The sequence below is a fragment of the Schistocerca serialis genome, chromosome 2 (assembly GCF_023864345.2).
Source record: "Schistocerca serialis cubense isolate TAMUIC-IGC-003099 chromosome 2, iqSchSeri2.2, whole genome shotgun sequence".
Lineage (NCBI taxonomy): Eukaryota > Metazoa > Arthropoda > Insecta > Orthoptera > Acrididae > Schistocerca > Schistocerca serialis.
Genome location: NC_064639.1, coordinates 853476952 through 853495425, shown reverse-complemented (window position 1 = coordinate 853495425; position 18474 = coordinate 853476952). Strand labels below are relative to the sequence as shown.

Below are 18474 nucleotides of genomic sequence, written 5' to 3'. Positions count from 1 at the left end.
TGTTGAACATAAAATAGATTGAGCAAAGAACTTGCCGAAACAAAGCAGTGATGCCCGCCTGAAATTGTTTACCAATCAGCGCCAAGGAATCGGCAAGAAGTACCTTTGTAAAAAGAGATACTACATCAAAACTCACTAAAAGATCTGAACCACTTAAGTGTAGGGCCTGTTGATAAAATTTGCTGAGTTCTGTATATGATGTGGACATCTGCCAACCAATCGACTCAGCAACAAAGCAAGATATTTTGCAAAATCATATCTGGGGCCATCAATATTACTCACTATGGGTCGTAACGGAAGACCATACAGTCTTGGTGGTAATGCTGCCATGTTGTCTTATCCGCTTGATGGTCTCTGGAGGTAATGAGGAATAATTCAAGAGTGTACATGTCTTCCACTGCACGTTGTCTTCCATGCAGTGGCAGTCTTAATAAAATGTCATGCTGGTAAATTTTAGCGTTATGCCACAGTTGTGACATCTCGTTAACTTTTTCATTTAGGATTTTGAGGAAAGAGCACGTGAATTAGTGTTTCTTAAACCAAGTGTTTTTGGAGGTACTTGGGTGATACTTTCACAGTGTGTCACCATGGAGAAGATAAATTAATGGAGATTTTACATCATTTCAACTCCACTCATAAGAACATTTGATTTACAATGGAATTGGAGAAGGATGGTTGTCTCCCATTCCTGGATGTTTCAGTTCGACAGAAGAGTGATGGCTTTCTGGGACATTCTGTTTATTTTAAACCCACTCTCACTGATTTTTACTTACTCTTAAAGTTGCCATGACCCATTCCAGAACATGAATGTGCTTAAAACCTTAGTACACAGAGCCCATACAGAGTCGTACGCAGAGTTTGCCTAAAGAGCTTGCACATTTAAAGAAAGCATTCAGAGACAGTGGATACTCTGCCTGTCAAATTAACGGGGCATTTTCAGCTAAAACCAAGAACTGGGAAATAGATAAATAGGAGAATGCTTCAGCAAAGTCCCTAGCTTTTCTTCCCTTCCTTGGAAATATTTTTGATAAAATAGCAAGAATCCTTAGTGATTTTCTACTAAGATTTTGGGCCTGCTGAGACCAATGAATGATAATTTGTTATTACAGAAGGTTTGTTATTACAGAAGGTAGGAATTTACAAAATACCTGGACAGAAGGTAGGAATTTACAAAATACCTGGCCAGTGTGGTAAAGTTTATATAAGGCAAACAGCATGCACAGCGGAAGAACACTGCACAGAACATAAATGTTGCACTCCCCTTTTGCAACCCAGCACGTCTAACAGCAGAACATTTAAACTCCAATGGACATTCAATGGAGTAAGACAATACATTAATTTTGGCCACAGCAACATCTTTTTGAGACTCCATTATAAAAGAATAAGTTGAAATATACGTCGTGGAAAATCTAATGAACCGTAACAATAGCTACCACCTGAATAATGCGTGGAATCTCGTCATCTCAGAGACTTGCTCCAGATGAAGATGCGAGGATACTCTGGTGGCTTCAGCGAGCAGCAACGCCAAAGCCTAAAACCATGTTTCTTCTGTTTCACAGTGATTCAAATTAACATTTCTCCTTTACTTGTGCATTTAAAGTATGCTATATGTGTGTGATTTCTTTTTTGTTATAGATTGCATGCCTGGGGGGACAACTTGGAAGAAGCATTTGAACAGTGTGCAATGGCAATGTTTGCTTACATGACAGAAATTGAATATGTGGAAATGAAGGAAGCACAAGAAATTGAAGCAACTGGTCATGATATGCTGTCTCTGCTGTTCCACTTTTTGGATGAATTTCTTTTTCTATTTTGTGCTGAACCATTCTTTATTGCAAGGGTAAGTGCATTTACATACCTGAGTCTATTTTAGTCCATTGCACTTAGAGGTGGCATTTGGATATGAAAATCACACTTTGGAAGCTCCTGCTCTTTTATCCTTTTATTTGTATCACTTTGGTCCTTGTCCTGACTTGCAGGTTGCGTAGGGAACAAGCTCACAAACTTCTTTCTTAGTATCCTTTATTGCTGGGTTCAGGAAAGGTCTGTGACAGTTGCAGGTTAACATAAAAGTTGACTAATGTGGAACAAAGACCACCCACATTCACACAACAGTATATAATTCAGAAAACGTGTGTGTACATGGGGCATGCGTGCACACATTCAATAAACTGATACAGAATTGAAACACTTAATGTACATACATACCTCATATGTGGTATTTTGGACAGGACCTTTCACTTGTATGTGGAAATCTGAAGAATTTGAAACAATGGCAGATTATTATTTTTTTTTTTTTTCAGTTACTGAAGGATATACCAATATTTTGTAACAAAGGAACCAATCTATTTCAATATTTACACTGAATGTTCGGTAGTGGTTTTTGCCACTTGCTCCAACATCTGTGCATTTGATTTTAATTAACTATATTGTGAGATATGAGAATAAGACTTTAAAGTGGAACAGGAGAAATGAAATTTTATGTTTTTGTTTACAAACAAGGTAATAAACTTCAGTATACCTCTGAGAGAATAAATGTATAAGATAGAAAGGGGAACAGTAAATGAAGTTTAGGATATAGTTTTGTCCATAAGTACTCTAACATAGCTGCTCCAGTTGCACATTGATTTATTACAATGACCAATTAGTGGCTAGTCATTCTCAATTAGTATGAAAAACTGTACCTCTAATGAGTGTCTGCTGAGCTAATGTCCTCTTAAAATAGTTTATTTCTGAGGAATATACAAGTAGATAACATTCAGTGTGGAGCAAACACTTAAGTTGTTACAGATTCATCATCCAGTGGCGTGTTCACGTGTCATTAAATACCTCAAAAACCACTATTCTAGATGGACACCAATGCTGCAGACAGTCATTAAGAGTACAACTTTTCATACAATCCAGTGATTAGTAACTAGTCAAAACCAGTCGAAGCAATAAATCAGTGTACCACTGGAGCCGCTTTATAGTCCTTAAAAGGAGAAAATTGAGAAATTTTATACTGGAAGCTGTAAGATATTGTTTAATCAAATACTAGTTGGTACGACTGCATATTGAATAATGGTATTAGATACCACTTGTTTCGTTCCGAATATTCTTCTTCCTTTATTGTAAGTGACATTCATTCACAGTGATGTTTGTAACATGCAGGAATAGTGAGTTGTTCTTGCAGTATTAAAACCAGAATTAACAGGAAGAGTGAATGATTGGTTTCATCAGGCCGGGCCTGTTTGGAACATAAGCCTCGCCATCTAATTCTGTTTTCCCACCATATTTCTGTGTTCAATCTGGTCAAGCCTGAGGTTACTTTTTAAACATACACCTCCACACTTTCAGCCAGGTAGTCCTTGGTCTTTCTCTTGGTCATTTCCTTCACATCCCCATTTCATGTATCTTCTTGGAAATCCTCTTTTTTTCCAGTCTCTTTAAGTGCTCATACCATGTTAACCTTGATGTTTCTACCATGCTGTGCAAGGGGTTCCTTTTTCACTATTTCCCTTACCCTTCAATTTCTCATCCTCTCCCCCCTTGTTAATCCTATTTTCTTTTGAGGAACTTCATTTCACATACATGCAATCTGCTTGCAACTCTTTCCTTTGTTGCCTTTGTTTGAGATGCATGGATCAGTATTGGGATGTAGTAACTTCTATATGTTACTTCTTTGCATTTTTGTGGGATATCTTCAGTGCTTCTGCCTGTCTGCCACATTTACTGACATCTTTCTCATTTCTTCCATTTTCCACCGTCGCACTTCCCAAGTACTTGACGCTTTCCACCTTCTTCAATTATTCACCATCAATCCTTCTTTTGTTAGTTGGTCCATCTTACTTTCTAGATGCAACCAAGGTCTCAAATTTGTTTACATTAAACTTGATTCCATGCTGTTTCACAGTTTCTTCCCAAGCATCCAGCTGTTTCCGAATCTCCTCCTCGCTGTTTCTCCGGATCGTCAAGTCATCCATGGACAGCACTGCTTTCATCTTCTCCAGTTTTTCCTGCCACCTTAGTTACTATTTCATACAAGACTACAGTGAAGGGGAGATGTGACAATGCACTGCCCTATTTCACACAAATTTATCCTTTCATTTCCCACTTTCACCCAACTCAAGACTTCCACAGTACATCTCCTCCACTCTTCTTCTTACCTCTTTCCACTTCCTTCTTTTCTAGTGCTTTGCAGACCTTTCTTTGACAGATACCCTTTCTGTATGGCAATTACTGGTCATACCCAGATTCATAGTGGTGCTCCTGGATCACTGCAGATATGAGGTCAGCAGTTGACCTCCCAGGTCTGAAGCCATGTGGCTTCTCTCTCAATTTATTTTTGACCCTTGTTTAGATTCTGCTCTCCAGGATCTTTTTGTATACCTCAGCACAGTGTGGTATCAGTGGACTGACTGGTTTGATGTTTCTAAAGTGATCTCACCACAAAACAGGTTGTTAAATTTTCTCACCCTTAAACATAAAATGCCATATTGTTATATTTATTACATGTGTTGTTTGAAAGATACTGTACTGTTAAGCAGTTTTAACTTACTGTTCAGAAGAAGTGAGAACAAGTTTTATGACAAAAGTAAAAGCCACAGGATTCTATAAATCCTGCCACAAAAGGAATGGACAGTACAAAGGATTTGTGAACATGAGTACAGGGTACCAATTGTGTTCTTTTAGTCTATTAAGATATAAAAGTTAAACATAACTTTAGATATCAACAGTTGTTTCTAGATGTTATCATTCTAATTGAACATTCCTTCCACTACTTCAGTACAAATCATTACATCTGTAAGAGAGCCCAAACATTAGTCTGGGACCCAAAGAAATGCTGCCAGTAGATCAGACTTAAAATCTTAGTGATCTGCTGCTGCAGGATTTGCAACCAAGCCTCAAAATTTGAAGCAGTGGAACTAGGTACAGAAAACACCTGAAATTGACAGCAGTGAGATATTCGGGATAATCCTAGTGTGTGTAAAAGGAGAGGTCAGTGGGGAATGGAGGTGGTGTATTTGTAGGCAAGAAATTTGTATCCAGTGAAGTAGCAATGGAAGCTGCATTAGAGTGTTTTGGCAAGATTCAGTATCAGTGGTGGACATACAACCCACTACCAACCATGAAACTAAAAACTTCGGAGAAAACCTCAGTTTGCTTGTATGTACAGTTTCCCAACAATACGCCCATAATTGGAGGAGATGTTAATCATCCAAAAATCAACTGGGAAATGACAGTTTAGTTGGGGAGTGTGTCAGGACATTCTGAAAAACAATACTTAATGCTTTCTCTGAAAATTGCTTAGAACAGGTACATTAAAAGCCCACTCACAATGGAAATACATTACATCCCATTGGCAAGAACCACTTTGAGAGTGTCCGCATACAAACTGGTATCAGTCACCATGAAGTAGTTTTACCTATATTATCCTAGTACAAAGAGAAACTAAAACAAGGAGAAAAAGTACACTAAGTAAACTGGATGAGAGATATTAGTTTCATCTCTCAAGACTTCACACATTCATCTGTAGGCAGGTTCATACAGCAAACATGCTTAGCGGCCAAAAGGGCAATGTGTGAAGCCTTCAGCGACTGCCATAGTGGAATCATATTAAAATACCTCTCACAAAACTCAAATAATTTCTGGTTTAGTTAAGGCTGTTAGTGGTTCCAAAGTTAATGTTTGAACACTGATGGATGAAACAGGAATCAAAATTTAGGATAATGAAGCAAATGCAGAAATGCTTGTTAAAAATGTTCTTTTAAAGAGAGAGATTTAGCAGTACTGCCATTAAACAGAGACAGTACTACTAGGTCTTTCTTACCTCTGCCAAGTTGAGTGGTAGAGATATTGTCTGATTTTGTATAGGATTTGCACCTGTGTTAGTCCTTCTCTTATTCACCCCCCCCCCCCCCCCCCCCCCTCCCTCCGTAGGTTGAAGGAAAGAATAGGTCACTGTCTGTGAAGTCAGTAACAGAAGTGATTCACCAAACTTCCATCCAATATGTTTTACGCCCATTTGTTTAGAGAATCTTAGTAGATAATTCAGGCTAAAACTTAATGAGGTATCTTGAACAGATGGAGTGCCTCCACGCTAACAAGTTTTGATTCCAGAAATGTGGGTGACGCAAAAACCAATCTGTGTATGGCATTCTGAAAGTCAGCAATCAAGGTAATAAGGTAGATGCACTATTTTTTTTATCCCATTAAGCACTTGGCTCAATACAGTACTAACATTCATTGACACACATGGGTGTATAAAGTGATAATTGTTGAACTGGTGATTTACTGGATGGGGAGTAATCAGTAGGTGCAGAGGTAACTTCAGATGTGCCACAAGGAAGTCTGCTAGGAAACTTTCTGTTCATACTGCATATTAATGACCTTGCAGTCAATATTAATAGTATCCTCAGGCATTTTGCATATGAAACAGTTATAATGTAGTACTTTCTGGGGGAAAAGCTGCACAAATATTCAGTCAGATGTTAGTGAGATTTCAAAGTGCTGCAGAGATTGACAACTTGCTTTAAATGTTCAGAAACGTAAAATGTGCACTCACAAAATGAAAAAAAAAAAAGAACACTTCCATATCAATACAAACTTATATGAATCCTTGGGAGTAACAATCACATTGCACTCACAGATAAAGCAGATGACAGCTCTTTGTTGACAGCATACTGGGAAAATGTACCGTATTTACTCGAATCTAAGCCGCACTTTTTTCCGATTTTTGTAATAAAAAAAAAAACTGCCTGCGGCTTAGAATCGAGTGCAAAGTAAGTGGAAGTTCTGAAAAATGTTAGTAGGTGCCGCCACAACTAACTTCTGCCGTCGAAAATATGTAGCGCTACAGAGGCACGCTTTGGATGCATAAAGATAAATACTGGCGCCAAAACCTCTGCATCAGTAAAAAAATTAAAAAAAAAAAAGTGGAAGACGAGCTTTTTTCTCCGCCCCGAGTTTCGACCACTGCATTTTCATACGTTGTGCAACAAAGTAAATACAAATTCCATATTGTTCATCTTCGAATGTAGCAGCATTTCGATGTACTACGAAAATCCGACTGGCAAGACTGTTTGGGATGTTTGTAAATATGGCCAACTCTACGTTCTGAATTTTTTGCTCCCTGTGAGAAGAGATGGTTGCTAATAGGAACTTTTATGAATTGTGAATCACATGCTGTATTCTCTTCACCATAAGAATAATACGAATATAAAAATTTTGCCATGTATTCTTTCGTGTTTGCTGCTGTCTCGTTTAAATCCTGTCTGCCTAATAAACTACAAAACTAGTGTGAGACAACAGCAAACGCGGAAGAATATACATATCATGTCATGTCTATATTCGTATTATTCTTATGCCGAATAGTGATACAGTCAGAAATGAAGCATGGCAATTGACTGGATTTTTAATTCTAAGATGACTCTAATTTCTGCGCAGAATGTAATGTACAAAAGATGCATCTGCAAAGATTTTCAAACGGAGAAAATTTTTAGCTAAACTCTCGTTCAGAACATCTTCTATCATACGCAGTCTATTATTTGGTTCTTGTTGATCATTATCAAAGAAAGCATCAGTGTAAGTAACAGCAAATAACAGTCTCTTGCCATTGTTTCACTAATGAGACAATTCCTCTCTTTTTTAAATTGTAAGCGGCTATAGGGCGCACAAAAGCAAGCCATGCCGCGAGCGGCGACAGGTCGTAAACACACATCATCAGAATGCGACAAACAATGCATGACACAGTACAATAATGCATTTTCAGCTAGAGTGACGTAAACACTCATAACAAAGAGAACAGCACTTATCAGATCGAAGAAAAATAAGCAATCGATTCAAACCAGACAAAGCATGTGAAAACAGAAGGGAACCTGTATAAATACGGACGGAGCGGCTGACGCGTAGTAATCGTTACCTGGTAAAGCTTAACTGCTAAGCTTACGACTCGAACCAAACTACTGTAGCTGTATCGTCATTCATTCGACCTAAATTGAGTCTCATATTACAATGAAGTAGCTTTGTTTCGATTTGGAGGTGCACCCTTAAACTTTTCTCTTCCCTTGAATTTTGAGTCTCAAATTTCAGGTGCGGCTTAGATTCGGGAAAATTTTTTTTCCTTGATTTCGAGTCTCATTTTTCAGGTGCGGCTTAGATTCGAGTGCGGCTTAGATTTGAGTAAATACGGTAGTTAGGGTTCCGGGTCTACAAAGGAGATTGCTTACAAAACTCTTCAGCGACGCATACTAAGATATTGCTCGAGTGTGTTAGACCTGTATCAAATAGAACTGAAGGATTACACAGAGGTGATGAAAGTTATGGGATAGTGATACGCACATATGCAGATGGGGTAGTATTGCATACACAACGTATAAAAGGGCAGTGCATTGGCAAGAGTTAACATTTGTACTCAGGTGATTCACATGAAAATGTTGCCGACATGATTACAGCTGCACGATGGGAATTAAGACTTTGTATCTGGAGTGGAAGTTGGAGCTAGATGCATGGGACATTCCATTTCAGAAATCGTTAGAGAATTCCGTATTTAGAGATCCATAGTGTCAGGAGTGTGTCAAGAATACCAAATTTCAGGCATTGGCTCACACAACACTTCGGCTGAGAGCAGCGGCTTTTGCATAGTGTTGTCACAGCATTTGCATAGAGTTGTCACTGTTAACAGACAAACAATGCTGCATGAAGTAACTTCGGAAATCAATGTGGGATGTAAGATGAACGTATGTGTTATGACAGTGCTGTGAAATTTGGTGTTAATGGTCTGTGGCGGCAGACAACCGACCCAAGTGTCTTTGCTAATATTTCCTGCAACACCTCTCCTGGACTCGTGATCATGTCAGTTGGATCCTGGACTTTGGGCTGGTCATACGAGTCCTGATTTCAGTTGGTAATGGCTGATAATAGGGTTAGTGTGTGGCGCAGACCCCACAAAGCTGTGGACCTAAGTTGTCAACAAGGCACTGTGCAAACTTGTGATGGCTTCATAATGGTGTGCACTGCGTTTACATGGAATGAACAAACCTCAGGTCCAAGTGGATCTATCATTGACTGGAATTGGTTATGAATGGCTACTTGCCCCCCATGAACTATGGACCTTGCCGTTGGTGGGGAGGCTTGCGTGCCTCAGCGATACAGATGGCCGTACCATAGGTGCAACCACAACGGAGGGGTATCTGCTGAGAGGCCAGACAAACATGTGGTTCCTGAAGAGGAGGAGCAGCCTTTTCAGTAGTTGCAGGGGCAACAGTCTGAATGATTGACTGATCTGGCCTTGTAACATTAACCAAAACGGCCTTGCTGTGCTGGTACTGCGAACGGCTGAAAGCAAGGGGAAACTACAGCCGTAATTTTTCCCGAGGACATGCAGCTTTACTGTACGATTAAATGATGATGGCGTCCTCTTGGGTAAAATATTCCGGAGGTAAAATAGTCCCCCATTCGGATCTCCGGGCGGGGACTACTCAAGAGGACATCGTTATCAGGAGAAAGAAAACTGGCGGTCTACGGATCGGAGCGTGGAATGTCAGATCCCTTAATTGGGCAGGTAGGTTAGAAAATTTAAAAAGGGAAATGGATAGGTTAAAGTTAGATATAGTGGGAATTAGTGAAGTTCGGTGGCAGGAGGAACAAGACTTTTAGTCAGGTGATTACAGGGTTATAAATACAAAATCAAACAGGGGTAATGCAGGAGTAGGTTTAATAATGAATAAAAAAAATAGGAGTGCGGGTTAGCTACTACAAACAGCATAGTGAACGCATTATTGAGGCCAAGATAGACACAAAGCCCATGCCTACTACAGTAGTACAAGTTTATATGCCAACTAGCTCCGCAGATGATGAAGAAATAGATGAAATGTATGATGAGATAAAAGAAATTATTCAGGTAGTGAAGGGAGACGAAAATTTAATAGTCATGGGTGACTGGAATTCGTCAGTAGGAAAAGGGAGAGAAGGAAACATAGTAGGTGAATATGGATTGGGGGGGGGAAGAAATGAGAGAGGAAGCTGCCTTGTAGAATTTCACACAGAGCATAACTTAATCATAGCTAATACTTGGTTCAAGAATCATAAAAGAAGGTTGTATACCTGGAAGAATCCTGGAGATACTAAAAGGTATCAGATAGATTATATAATGGTAAGACAGAGATTTAGGAACCAGGTTTTAAATTGTGAGACATTTCCAGGGGCAGATGTGGATTCTGACCACAATCTATTGGTTATGAACTGCAGATTGAAACTGAAGAAACTGCAAAAAGGTGGGAATTTAAGGAGATGGGACCTGGATAAGCTGAAAGAACCAGAGGTTGTAGAGAGTTTCAGGGAGAGCATAAGGGAACAATTGACAGGAATGGGTGAAGGAAATACAGTAGAAGAAGAGTGGGTAGCTCTGAGGGATGAAGTAGTGAAGGCAGCAGACAATCAAGTAGGTAAAAAGACAAGGGCCAATAGAAATCCTTGGGTAACAGAAGAAATATTGAATTTAATTGATGAAAGGAGAAAATATAAAAATGCAGTAAATGAAGCAGGCAAAAAGGAATACAAACGTCTCAAAAATGAGATCGACAGGAAGTGCAAAATGGCTAAGCAGGGATGGCTAAAGGACAAATGTAAGGATGTAGAGGCTTGTCTCACTAGGGGTAAGATAGATACTGCCTACAGGAAAATTAAAGAGACCTTTGGAGAGAAGAGAACCACTTGTATGAATATCAAGAGCTCAGATGGCAACCCAGTTCTAAGCAAAGAAGGGAAGGCAGAAAGGTGGAAGGAGTATATAGAGGGTTTATACAAGGGCGATGTACTTGAGGACAATATTATGGAAATGGAAGAGGATGTAGATGAAGACGAAATGGGAGATATGATACTGGGTGAAGAGTTTGACAGAGCACTGAAATACCTCAGTCGAAACAAGGCCCCTGAGTAGTCAACATTCCATTAGAACTACTGATGGCCTTGGGAGAGCCAGTCATGACAAAACTCTACCATCTGGTGAGCAAGATGTATGAGACAGACGAAATACCCTCAGACTTCAAGAAGAATATAATAATTCAAATCCCAAAGAAAGCAGGTGTTGACAGATGTGAAAATTACCGAACAATCAGTTTAATAAGTCACAGCTGCAAAATACTAACGAATGGAAAAACTTGTAGAAGCGGACCACGGGGAAGATCAGTTTGGATTCCGTAGAAATGTTGGAACACGTGAGGCAATACTAACCTTACGACTTATCTTAGAAGAAAGATTAAGAAAAGGCAAACCTACGTTTCTAGCATTTGTAGACTTAGAGAAAGCTTTTGACAATGTTAACTGGAATACTCTCTTTCAAATTCTGAAGGTGGCAGGGGTAAAATACAGGGAGCGAAAGGCTATTTACAATTTGTACAGAAACCAGATGGCAGTTGTAAGAGTCGAGGGGCATGAAAGGGAAGCAGTGGTTGGGAAAGGAGTGAGACAGGGTTGTAGCATCTCCCCGATGTTATTCAATCTGTATATTGAGCAAGCAGTAAAGGAGACAAAAGAAAAATTCGGAATAGGTATTAAAATTCATGGAGAAGAAGTAAAAACTTTGAGGTTCGCCGATGACATTGTAATTCTGTTAGAGACAGCAAAGGACTTGGAAGAGCAGTTGAACGGAATGGATAGTGTCTTGAAAGGAGGATATAAGATGAACATCAACAAAAGCAAAACGAGGATAATGGAATGTAGTCAAATTAAATCGGGTGATCCTGAGGGAATTAGATTAGGAAATGAGACACTTAAAGTAGTAAAAGAGTTTGCTATTTAGGGAGTAAAATAACTGATGATGGTCGAAGTAGAGAGGATATAAAATGTAGACTGGCAATGGCAAGGAAAGCGTTTCTGAAGAAGAGAAATTTGTTTACATCGAATATTGATTCAAGTGTCAGGAAGTCGTTTCTGAAAGTATTTGTATGGAGTGTGGCCATGTATGGAAGTGAAACATGGACGATAACTAGTTTGGACAAGAAGAGAATAGAAGCTTTCAAAATGTGGTGCTACAGAAGAATGCTGAAGATAAAGTTGGTAGATCACGTAACTAATGAGGTACTGAATAGGATTGAGGAGAAGAGAAGTTTTGTGGCACAACTTGACTAGAAGAAGGGATCGGTTGGTAGGACATGTTTTGAGGCATCAAGGGATCACAAATTTAGCATTGGAGGGCAGCGTGGAGGGTAAAAATCGTAGAGGGAGACCAAGAGGTGAATACACTAAGCAGATTCAGAAGGATGTAGGTTGCAGTAAGTACTGGGAGATGAAGAAGCTTGCACAGGATAGAGTAGCATGGAGAGCTGCATCAAACCAGTCTCAGGACTCAAGACCACAACAACATGGCTACTTGGAGACCTTTTGCAACCGTTCATGAACTTCAGATACCCAAAAAATGATGGCATTTTTATGGAGGACAATGCAGCATGTCTCCGGGCCACAATTGTTCGCAATTGGTTTGAATAACATTTTGGACAGTTTGAGCAAATGATTTGACCACCCAGATTACCCAACAGGAACCCCATTGAACATTTATGGCACATAATTGAGAGGTCAGTTCATGCTCATAATCCTGCACCTACAATCCTTTCACAATTACAGACTGCTATGGAGGCAGCATGGGTCAATATTTCTGCAGGGGACTTCATGCGACTTGTTGAGTCCATGTCACATCGAGTTGCTGTGCAGTGCCAGGCAAAAGGAGATCTGAAACGATATTAGGAGGTATCCCACAATTTTTGTCACCTCAGTGTGTACTGAATATCTATTAAAAAGGGGGGACAGCCCAGTTTATCTCAAAGGAGAGCACCATGGAAATACAATTAAAGGTTTCACAATTGCATTTCATGGCCACTGGCGAATCTCCCATGCTGTACAGTTATTTCCTCATACATTTCATCCAGAGCTGTGCTTGACATCTTCAGAGGTGCTCCTTGTTCTGCTGAGTCTTGTTAATTGAGGGGTCAGATGTTGGAGAGGGCATAAATACTGTGGATGAGGGTTGTAGTCGAAGTTTGCATGTGATTGTCAGAGATAATTCTTGTTAGAAATAAAACTTAGTTATAGACTGTCATCTGTCACAGATAAAACATATGTATTGAATCTGTAGAGCAGTTCTGCCAGTATCACGTAAGTTTTGTTGCTTCTTCTTCTCTGTTAAAATTATTCTCATGTTTATATATTTTGATGGTTCTCCTCTGTATAGATATTTAGCTATTGATAATAAGTCTTCACTGTAGAAAAAATTTTGATTTTGGAAAAGTCCACTTCATGATTTCCAGACTGAAGAGCACACTCTGATACAGCTTTTGACTCTAATGTTTTCAGAGCAGTGGAGAGCAGTTTAAACAAGACTGGTTCGCTGTATTTGACACTTATTTAAATAAGAAATGTTTGTTTTATTCATCATTACTTACATAGGCTGATAATGTATTCAATTTGTGAATTACTACGAACTTTAGCTGAGCACAGTGTGGAGTCATCCATATCAAACATTTGTTAGTCATTGTTTCATGAAATATAAATGATGAGTACTTGGCAGTATTACTGTGGCAACTAGATGTGGCAGAAGGAATGTTGCAGTGTTGTAGTGCGGTAAGCTTACATATGAAGTCCCCTTTACACCGAAGTGATCACAAACCAACAGAGTGAATGTGCATTTGTGTGTACAGTATGCAAGGATTCGCCAGTGTGTACCATCCATACTTGTACTTGCGAATAGGCATTTACACTGGAGTGAACAGAAGAGAATATGAGGTAACCAAGTAGCCATGCTATATTGAGTGGTTTTCATATTTATACATGTATATTCCAAAAGTCCAAAAAATGTCATTTTTAGTATGGTTTGTTCTGCTAACGTGTCGGGAAATGTATGTAAGTGTGAAATGCGAAGAGGTTGTGCACTTGACACTGACTTGCAGTTCCAGCTTTCCTTAGAAGTATTCCAGAACATTCCACACATGCAGGCTGATGCTTTCACTGGTTTAGCGGCACCACTGTTTAAGATAGGAAAGTTAGATTCGGTGCAATATTTCTGAGCACACAAGTTATAGTATGGCGCGGGCCTGTTGGCAGTAAGTTACACTGACCAGCGGTTGCGAAGTGGAATTGAGGCCACAGGGCCATCGAACCGCTGAAAAGAGTAAACGCAGCACTTTGCATGGTGCAAGTTACAGACAGAAGGGGCCCACTTGCCCGACCTAGGTGTTAAGAGTACATGCCTCGGAGCGGCGTGTTAGCAAAACAGAGGCGTACAGCCGTGTGGAAATAGGTGCTGATTTTCCAACGGGGGATTCAAGTGTGATAGCTCTCCTGGACAGCAGGGCCATGTCACACCACCTGCTACATGTGCAGCAGCAGCTGGGGTACCAGCATTCCACTCCAAGGTAGGTCGCTAGTTCGACCCTCTGAGGCCAACGTGGGTTCCGCAGCCAGCTAGTGGCGGACCACGCCATGGCTCACACTGTGGGCAGTCTTGTTGGCTCCCAACACATGCTGGAGGCATCCTGAGGCGAGGGCCACAGATTTGGCTCTCGGATCGTAGGCGCTTGTTGCTGCGATCCTAACCATGTCTGAAGAAACACGCAGCAGCCCGCCCTGCGAGTGGTGTTGAGGCAACAGGGACGCAGATCGCTGAGTCGACTGCCGCCGCAGCCTGACGTCGTCACAAGTCTGCGGCCGTACAAGGCCAACACACCGCAGGGCGTTGCACGGGTAGCTGAGGCAGCCATTCTGCACAAAGCCGTTTCGCAGACATCAAAGTGGTGTCCTCAGCATTGCGGGACCTGGTGACAGACCGAGAGGAATGGGGGCACTGTAGCTGGAAATAATAAATCACTTGGGAAACGTGGATGAGTTTTAATATGGAGCATCCTGACAGTTTCCGTCCACGCCCAACATTCCTCTACATTTGGTGTCAGAATAGTGGGCATCCGTCTGTACAATATGATGTTTGAGCTCACTGCATGCATTACAGTCACAAAAGAAGGCGATTATTGGACGTTTTCTTTGTTTGTGTTGCCAGAGTAAGTGTTAGTGTGTTTGGGGCAGTAAGATGTTGTTTTTCATGGCATTTGATTACTTTTGTATTGGTGTATGATGATACGGAGCTGCAGGAAGTCAGGTTATTCTCGTACTTAAATGCTTCGTTTCAGGACTAACTGGAAACTAAAGCAACACAATGGTAGAGTCAGGGACATGAAGTGTGTCGGAACCAGAAGCGGTACAGATATTGTTGGAAAAGTAGCACAATCGACAGCGGACAGTACGGAGTTGAGAAGTGAATTAGCATCTAGGAGTGCACGGGAAACCGCATCAGATCAGTCGTTTTTGCCTAGGGCGCCGCAGCAGGAGATTGATCTACCTGCCACGAGTTTGATTATTCCATTTTCTGGCAAGGCATATGAAGCTGTGTGTTCATTTGTGGAGGACTTGGAAACTTAAGCTGTGATGAATGGTTGGTCTGATGAACAGTTCTACATCTACATCCATACTCCACAAGCCACCTGACGGTGTTGCTACATGTAGCCAAGATTAGATTATCGGGTGAAGCGAAAACATATGCAAGGAGTTTCAGGCCTTAAGGAAGGCAGGACAGTTTAAGCAGTTGAAGGAGGGGCTTTTACAGAGGTGCAAGAAACAGTATAGCGCTCGGTACTTCAGGGAGAGGTTGAGTACAATGACGAAGAGGCAGGGGGAGATGGTAGAGAAATTTGTGGACAGGATAAGAGAAATTAACAAATATACTTAAGAGTTGGGTCAGAGTGATGAAGTGAATGGTTTTCTGTTGCAGAAGGCTGAGCAAAGGGCTTTTGATGTATTTTTAAGGTAGTTACTGGCGCATATGTTGCGGAAAGTGCGTGAAGGGACTCCGAAAGATTTGTATTAGGCCATTCATATGGCAATCCAATGTGAGGAAATAGATGTGGCAATGGGGGTATGTGATAGACAAACAGTGTTCACAACGGGTATAAAATGTTATAAGTGTGGTCGTACGGGACATATGCAGAGGCAGTGTACCCAGTCACCAAGGAATAGAGGAAGGGGTGGAAATCAGCAGCATGGATGATGGAGAAGTGGAGTTAGTAGAGGTGGACAATCGTTAAATGGCAGAGGGGGCCCAAGACCCACCTAAGGGGGCTCCTGTTTAATTTCAATGGTACAAATACGTATGCAGAAGTGGGATGTTCAGTGGTAGGATCCATAGGAATTAAAATGTTCAAGATTTTGTTGGACACAGGGGTGCAAGTCTCAGGGGCTACTAGGAATATAATGGGACGAAGGAAGTTAAACCCACCATGTTATAGATTGCGTGGGGTGGGGAATAAGGAGGTCACGCCTTTGGAGTCGGTGGCAGTTGACTTTCGTATAGAGAAAGTCCGATTTGATGCATGCATGGAGGTAGTACCATGGGTAAGCAAGGGCTACGACACGATCCTAGGAGTAAATTTGTTGCATCAAAATCATGGCAAAATTGACCTTGGACATCAAACTGTGGAATGTTATTTCCGCTAGGGGAAACTGTTGTGAATGCAGAGCTGTCGTGAGGGGCGTTCTATGTAATGAATAAACCAATTGAACCGCGTACATTAGCATTAAGGCTTAATTCACGTGAGTATATGTCTGGTGGCACAGGGAATTCGCTTTGGGTACGGTATGTGTTATTGAACCATTTGAAGATAATGAATTTTTGGATCCATGAGGCTGTTTTGTGAAATGTAGTAATGTACGCATGCAAGAGGGAAATGACTGGCGAGCAGTCCTGTGAACGTGGATAATTTTAGCGCCGTAGATGTGGATTTGAGAAAAGGGAGTTTTAGTTTTAGTAGCGAATTTGGATATACCAGATGACGAAGACTGGTGTTCGATAGGTAGGCATAGCGATCAACCCCTAACTGCGGATTTGAGAAAAGGGAGTTTTAGTTTTAATAGTGAATTTGGATTTACCAGATGACGAAGACTGGTGTTCTATAGGTAGGCATAGCGATCAACCCCTAACTGCCGATTGAACTGCATTGTGTAACAAAGTTAAGCATTTGAAAGGAGGAGAGAAAAAAGACCACATGGTAGAATTGTGGGAATTTAAGGATTTGTTTTTTCCACAAGAGCCATTACCAGCAACTCCATTAGTTCAACATAGGAAATGTTAGGTTAGGATATATTCTGATAAATTTACACATTCTAACAAGGGTGTTAGGTGAATGTGTGTGCTGTAACATATGTGGGGGGCCAGTTAGTTTGCATGAAGACAGTGAGGTATCAAATGGAACCAGGAAACTTATCATGACTTGTGCCAGTTGTAAATATCCTCATTCATTTTGGAATTCTGGTAAGTGTGAAGATAATTATTTTGAAGTAAATGTTAGGTGGTTTTACGGATTGAGATCTATTGGCAAAGTACACAGTGCAGCAGAAGCAATGTGTGCTGTGGTGAATATGCATGACCATGTTGTAAAATGGACAAGTATGCAGGATTTATTGGAGCTGCTATGGCATCTGTTGAATGTGAGTCAATGAAGGGTGCTGCAAACGAAGCCGTTGAAGTAAAAGATAGTATGACTGACATACCAGCAGCTTTTGATGGCACATGGCAGAAGCGTGGCTACAGTTCTAAGAATTCTGTTGCTACAGTGACCAGTGTGGAGTGGGCTGCAAAGACGGGTTTTCGGTTTTCTGCCGATAAGTGTGTTTGTGTTCATTTTAATTGTTCTCATCGTCTTTTTACTTTGCCTGCCTTGCATATGGGGGATACTGTCCCACATTTGAGAGACACAGTGTGGTTTCTGGGCCTAATTTGTGACTCCAGGTTGTCATGGCTGCCACACCTACGTGACTTGAAAGCCAGAACCCTGAACATCCTCAAGTGCCTCAGCCACAGGTCTTGGGGAGCGGACAGGGCGCGCCTCCTTCAGTTTTATCGAGCTTTTGTGCGTTCACGGCTGGACTATGGGTGCACAGTATATGGGTCAGCAAGGCCGTCTTATTTGCAGATCCTTGACGCTGTTCACAATGCTGGGATTCGACTGGCCACGGGTGCTTATTGGACCAGTCCCATACCCAGCCTCTGTGCTGAGGCTCGCGATCCGTCACTTACCATCCGGCGGCAGCTCCTGCTGGTGCGCCAGGCTTGTCACTTTCTTGCAGCTCCCAGCACGCCTGCTCACCATCTTGTTGCCCATCCACCTCTGGACTGCCTTTTTTTCCCGCCGCCCCCAGGCTACGTTGCCGTTTGGGATCAGTGTGCAACGTGTGCTAGAGTCGCTTGGTGTGGAGTCTGTACAACCTCAAATCCAGGGGGTTTTAACCGCCTGCCACCCTGGTTACTGAAGAGGCCCGGAGTGATTTTAGATTTATTGCAGTACAAGAGAGGTTGCACTCCTGCCACCGTTTTTAATGCAGCATTTTCTGCCATTTTATCTGAGCACCACGACTGTGTAGCTGTTTTTGCGGATGGGTAGAAACAAGGGGATTCCGTTG

General features: G+C 41.3%; 1 protein-coding gene and 1 long non-coding RNA gene across 4 annotated transcripts in view; one reads left to right on the top strand and one right to left on the bottom strand.

Annotated features, from left to right (window-relative positions):
• Positions 1–18474, top strand: part of LOC126458148 (protein archease) — a 109637-nt gene that overhangs the window by 74583 nt on the left and 16580 nt on the right. For all 3 annotated transcript variants that reach the window (XM_050095003.1, XM_050095004.1, XM_050095006.1), the window contains one exon: positions 1636–1840. In XM_050095003.1, the coding sequence (XP_049950960.1) occupies positions 1636–1840 (205 nt within the window). The remainder of the gene's footprint in view (positions 1–1635; positions 1841–18474) is intronic.
• LOC126458149 (uncharacterized) overlaps positions 1–18474 on the bottom strand; it is a 54030-nt gene that overhangs the window by 31379 nt on the left and 4177 nt on the right. Inside the window, exon 2 of the long non-coding RNA XR_007585584.1 lies at positions 2209–2255. This is a non-coding gene — a long non-coding RNA (uncharacterized LOC126458149). The remainder of the gene's footprint in view (positions 1–2208; positions 2256–18474) is intronic.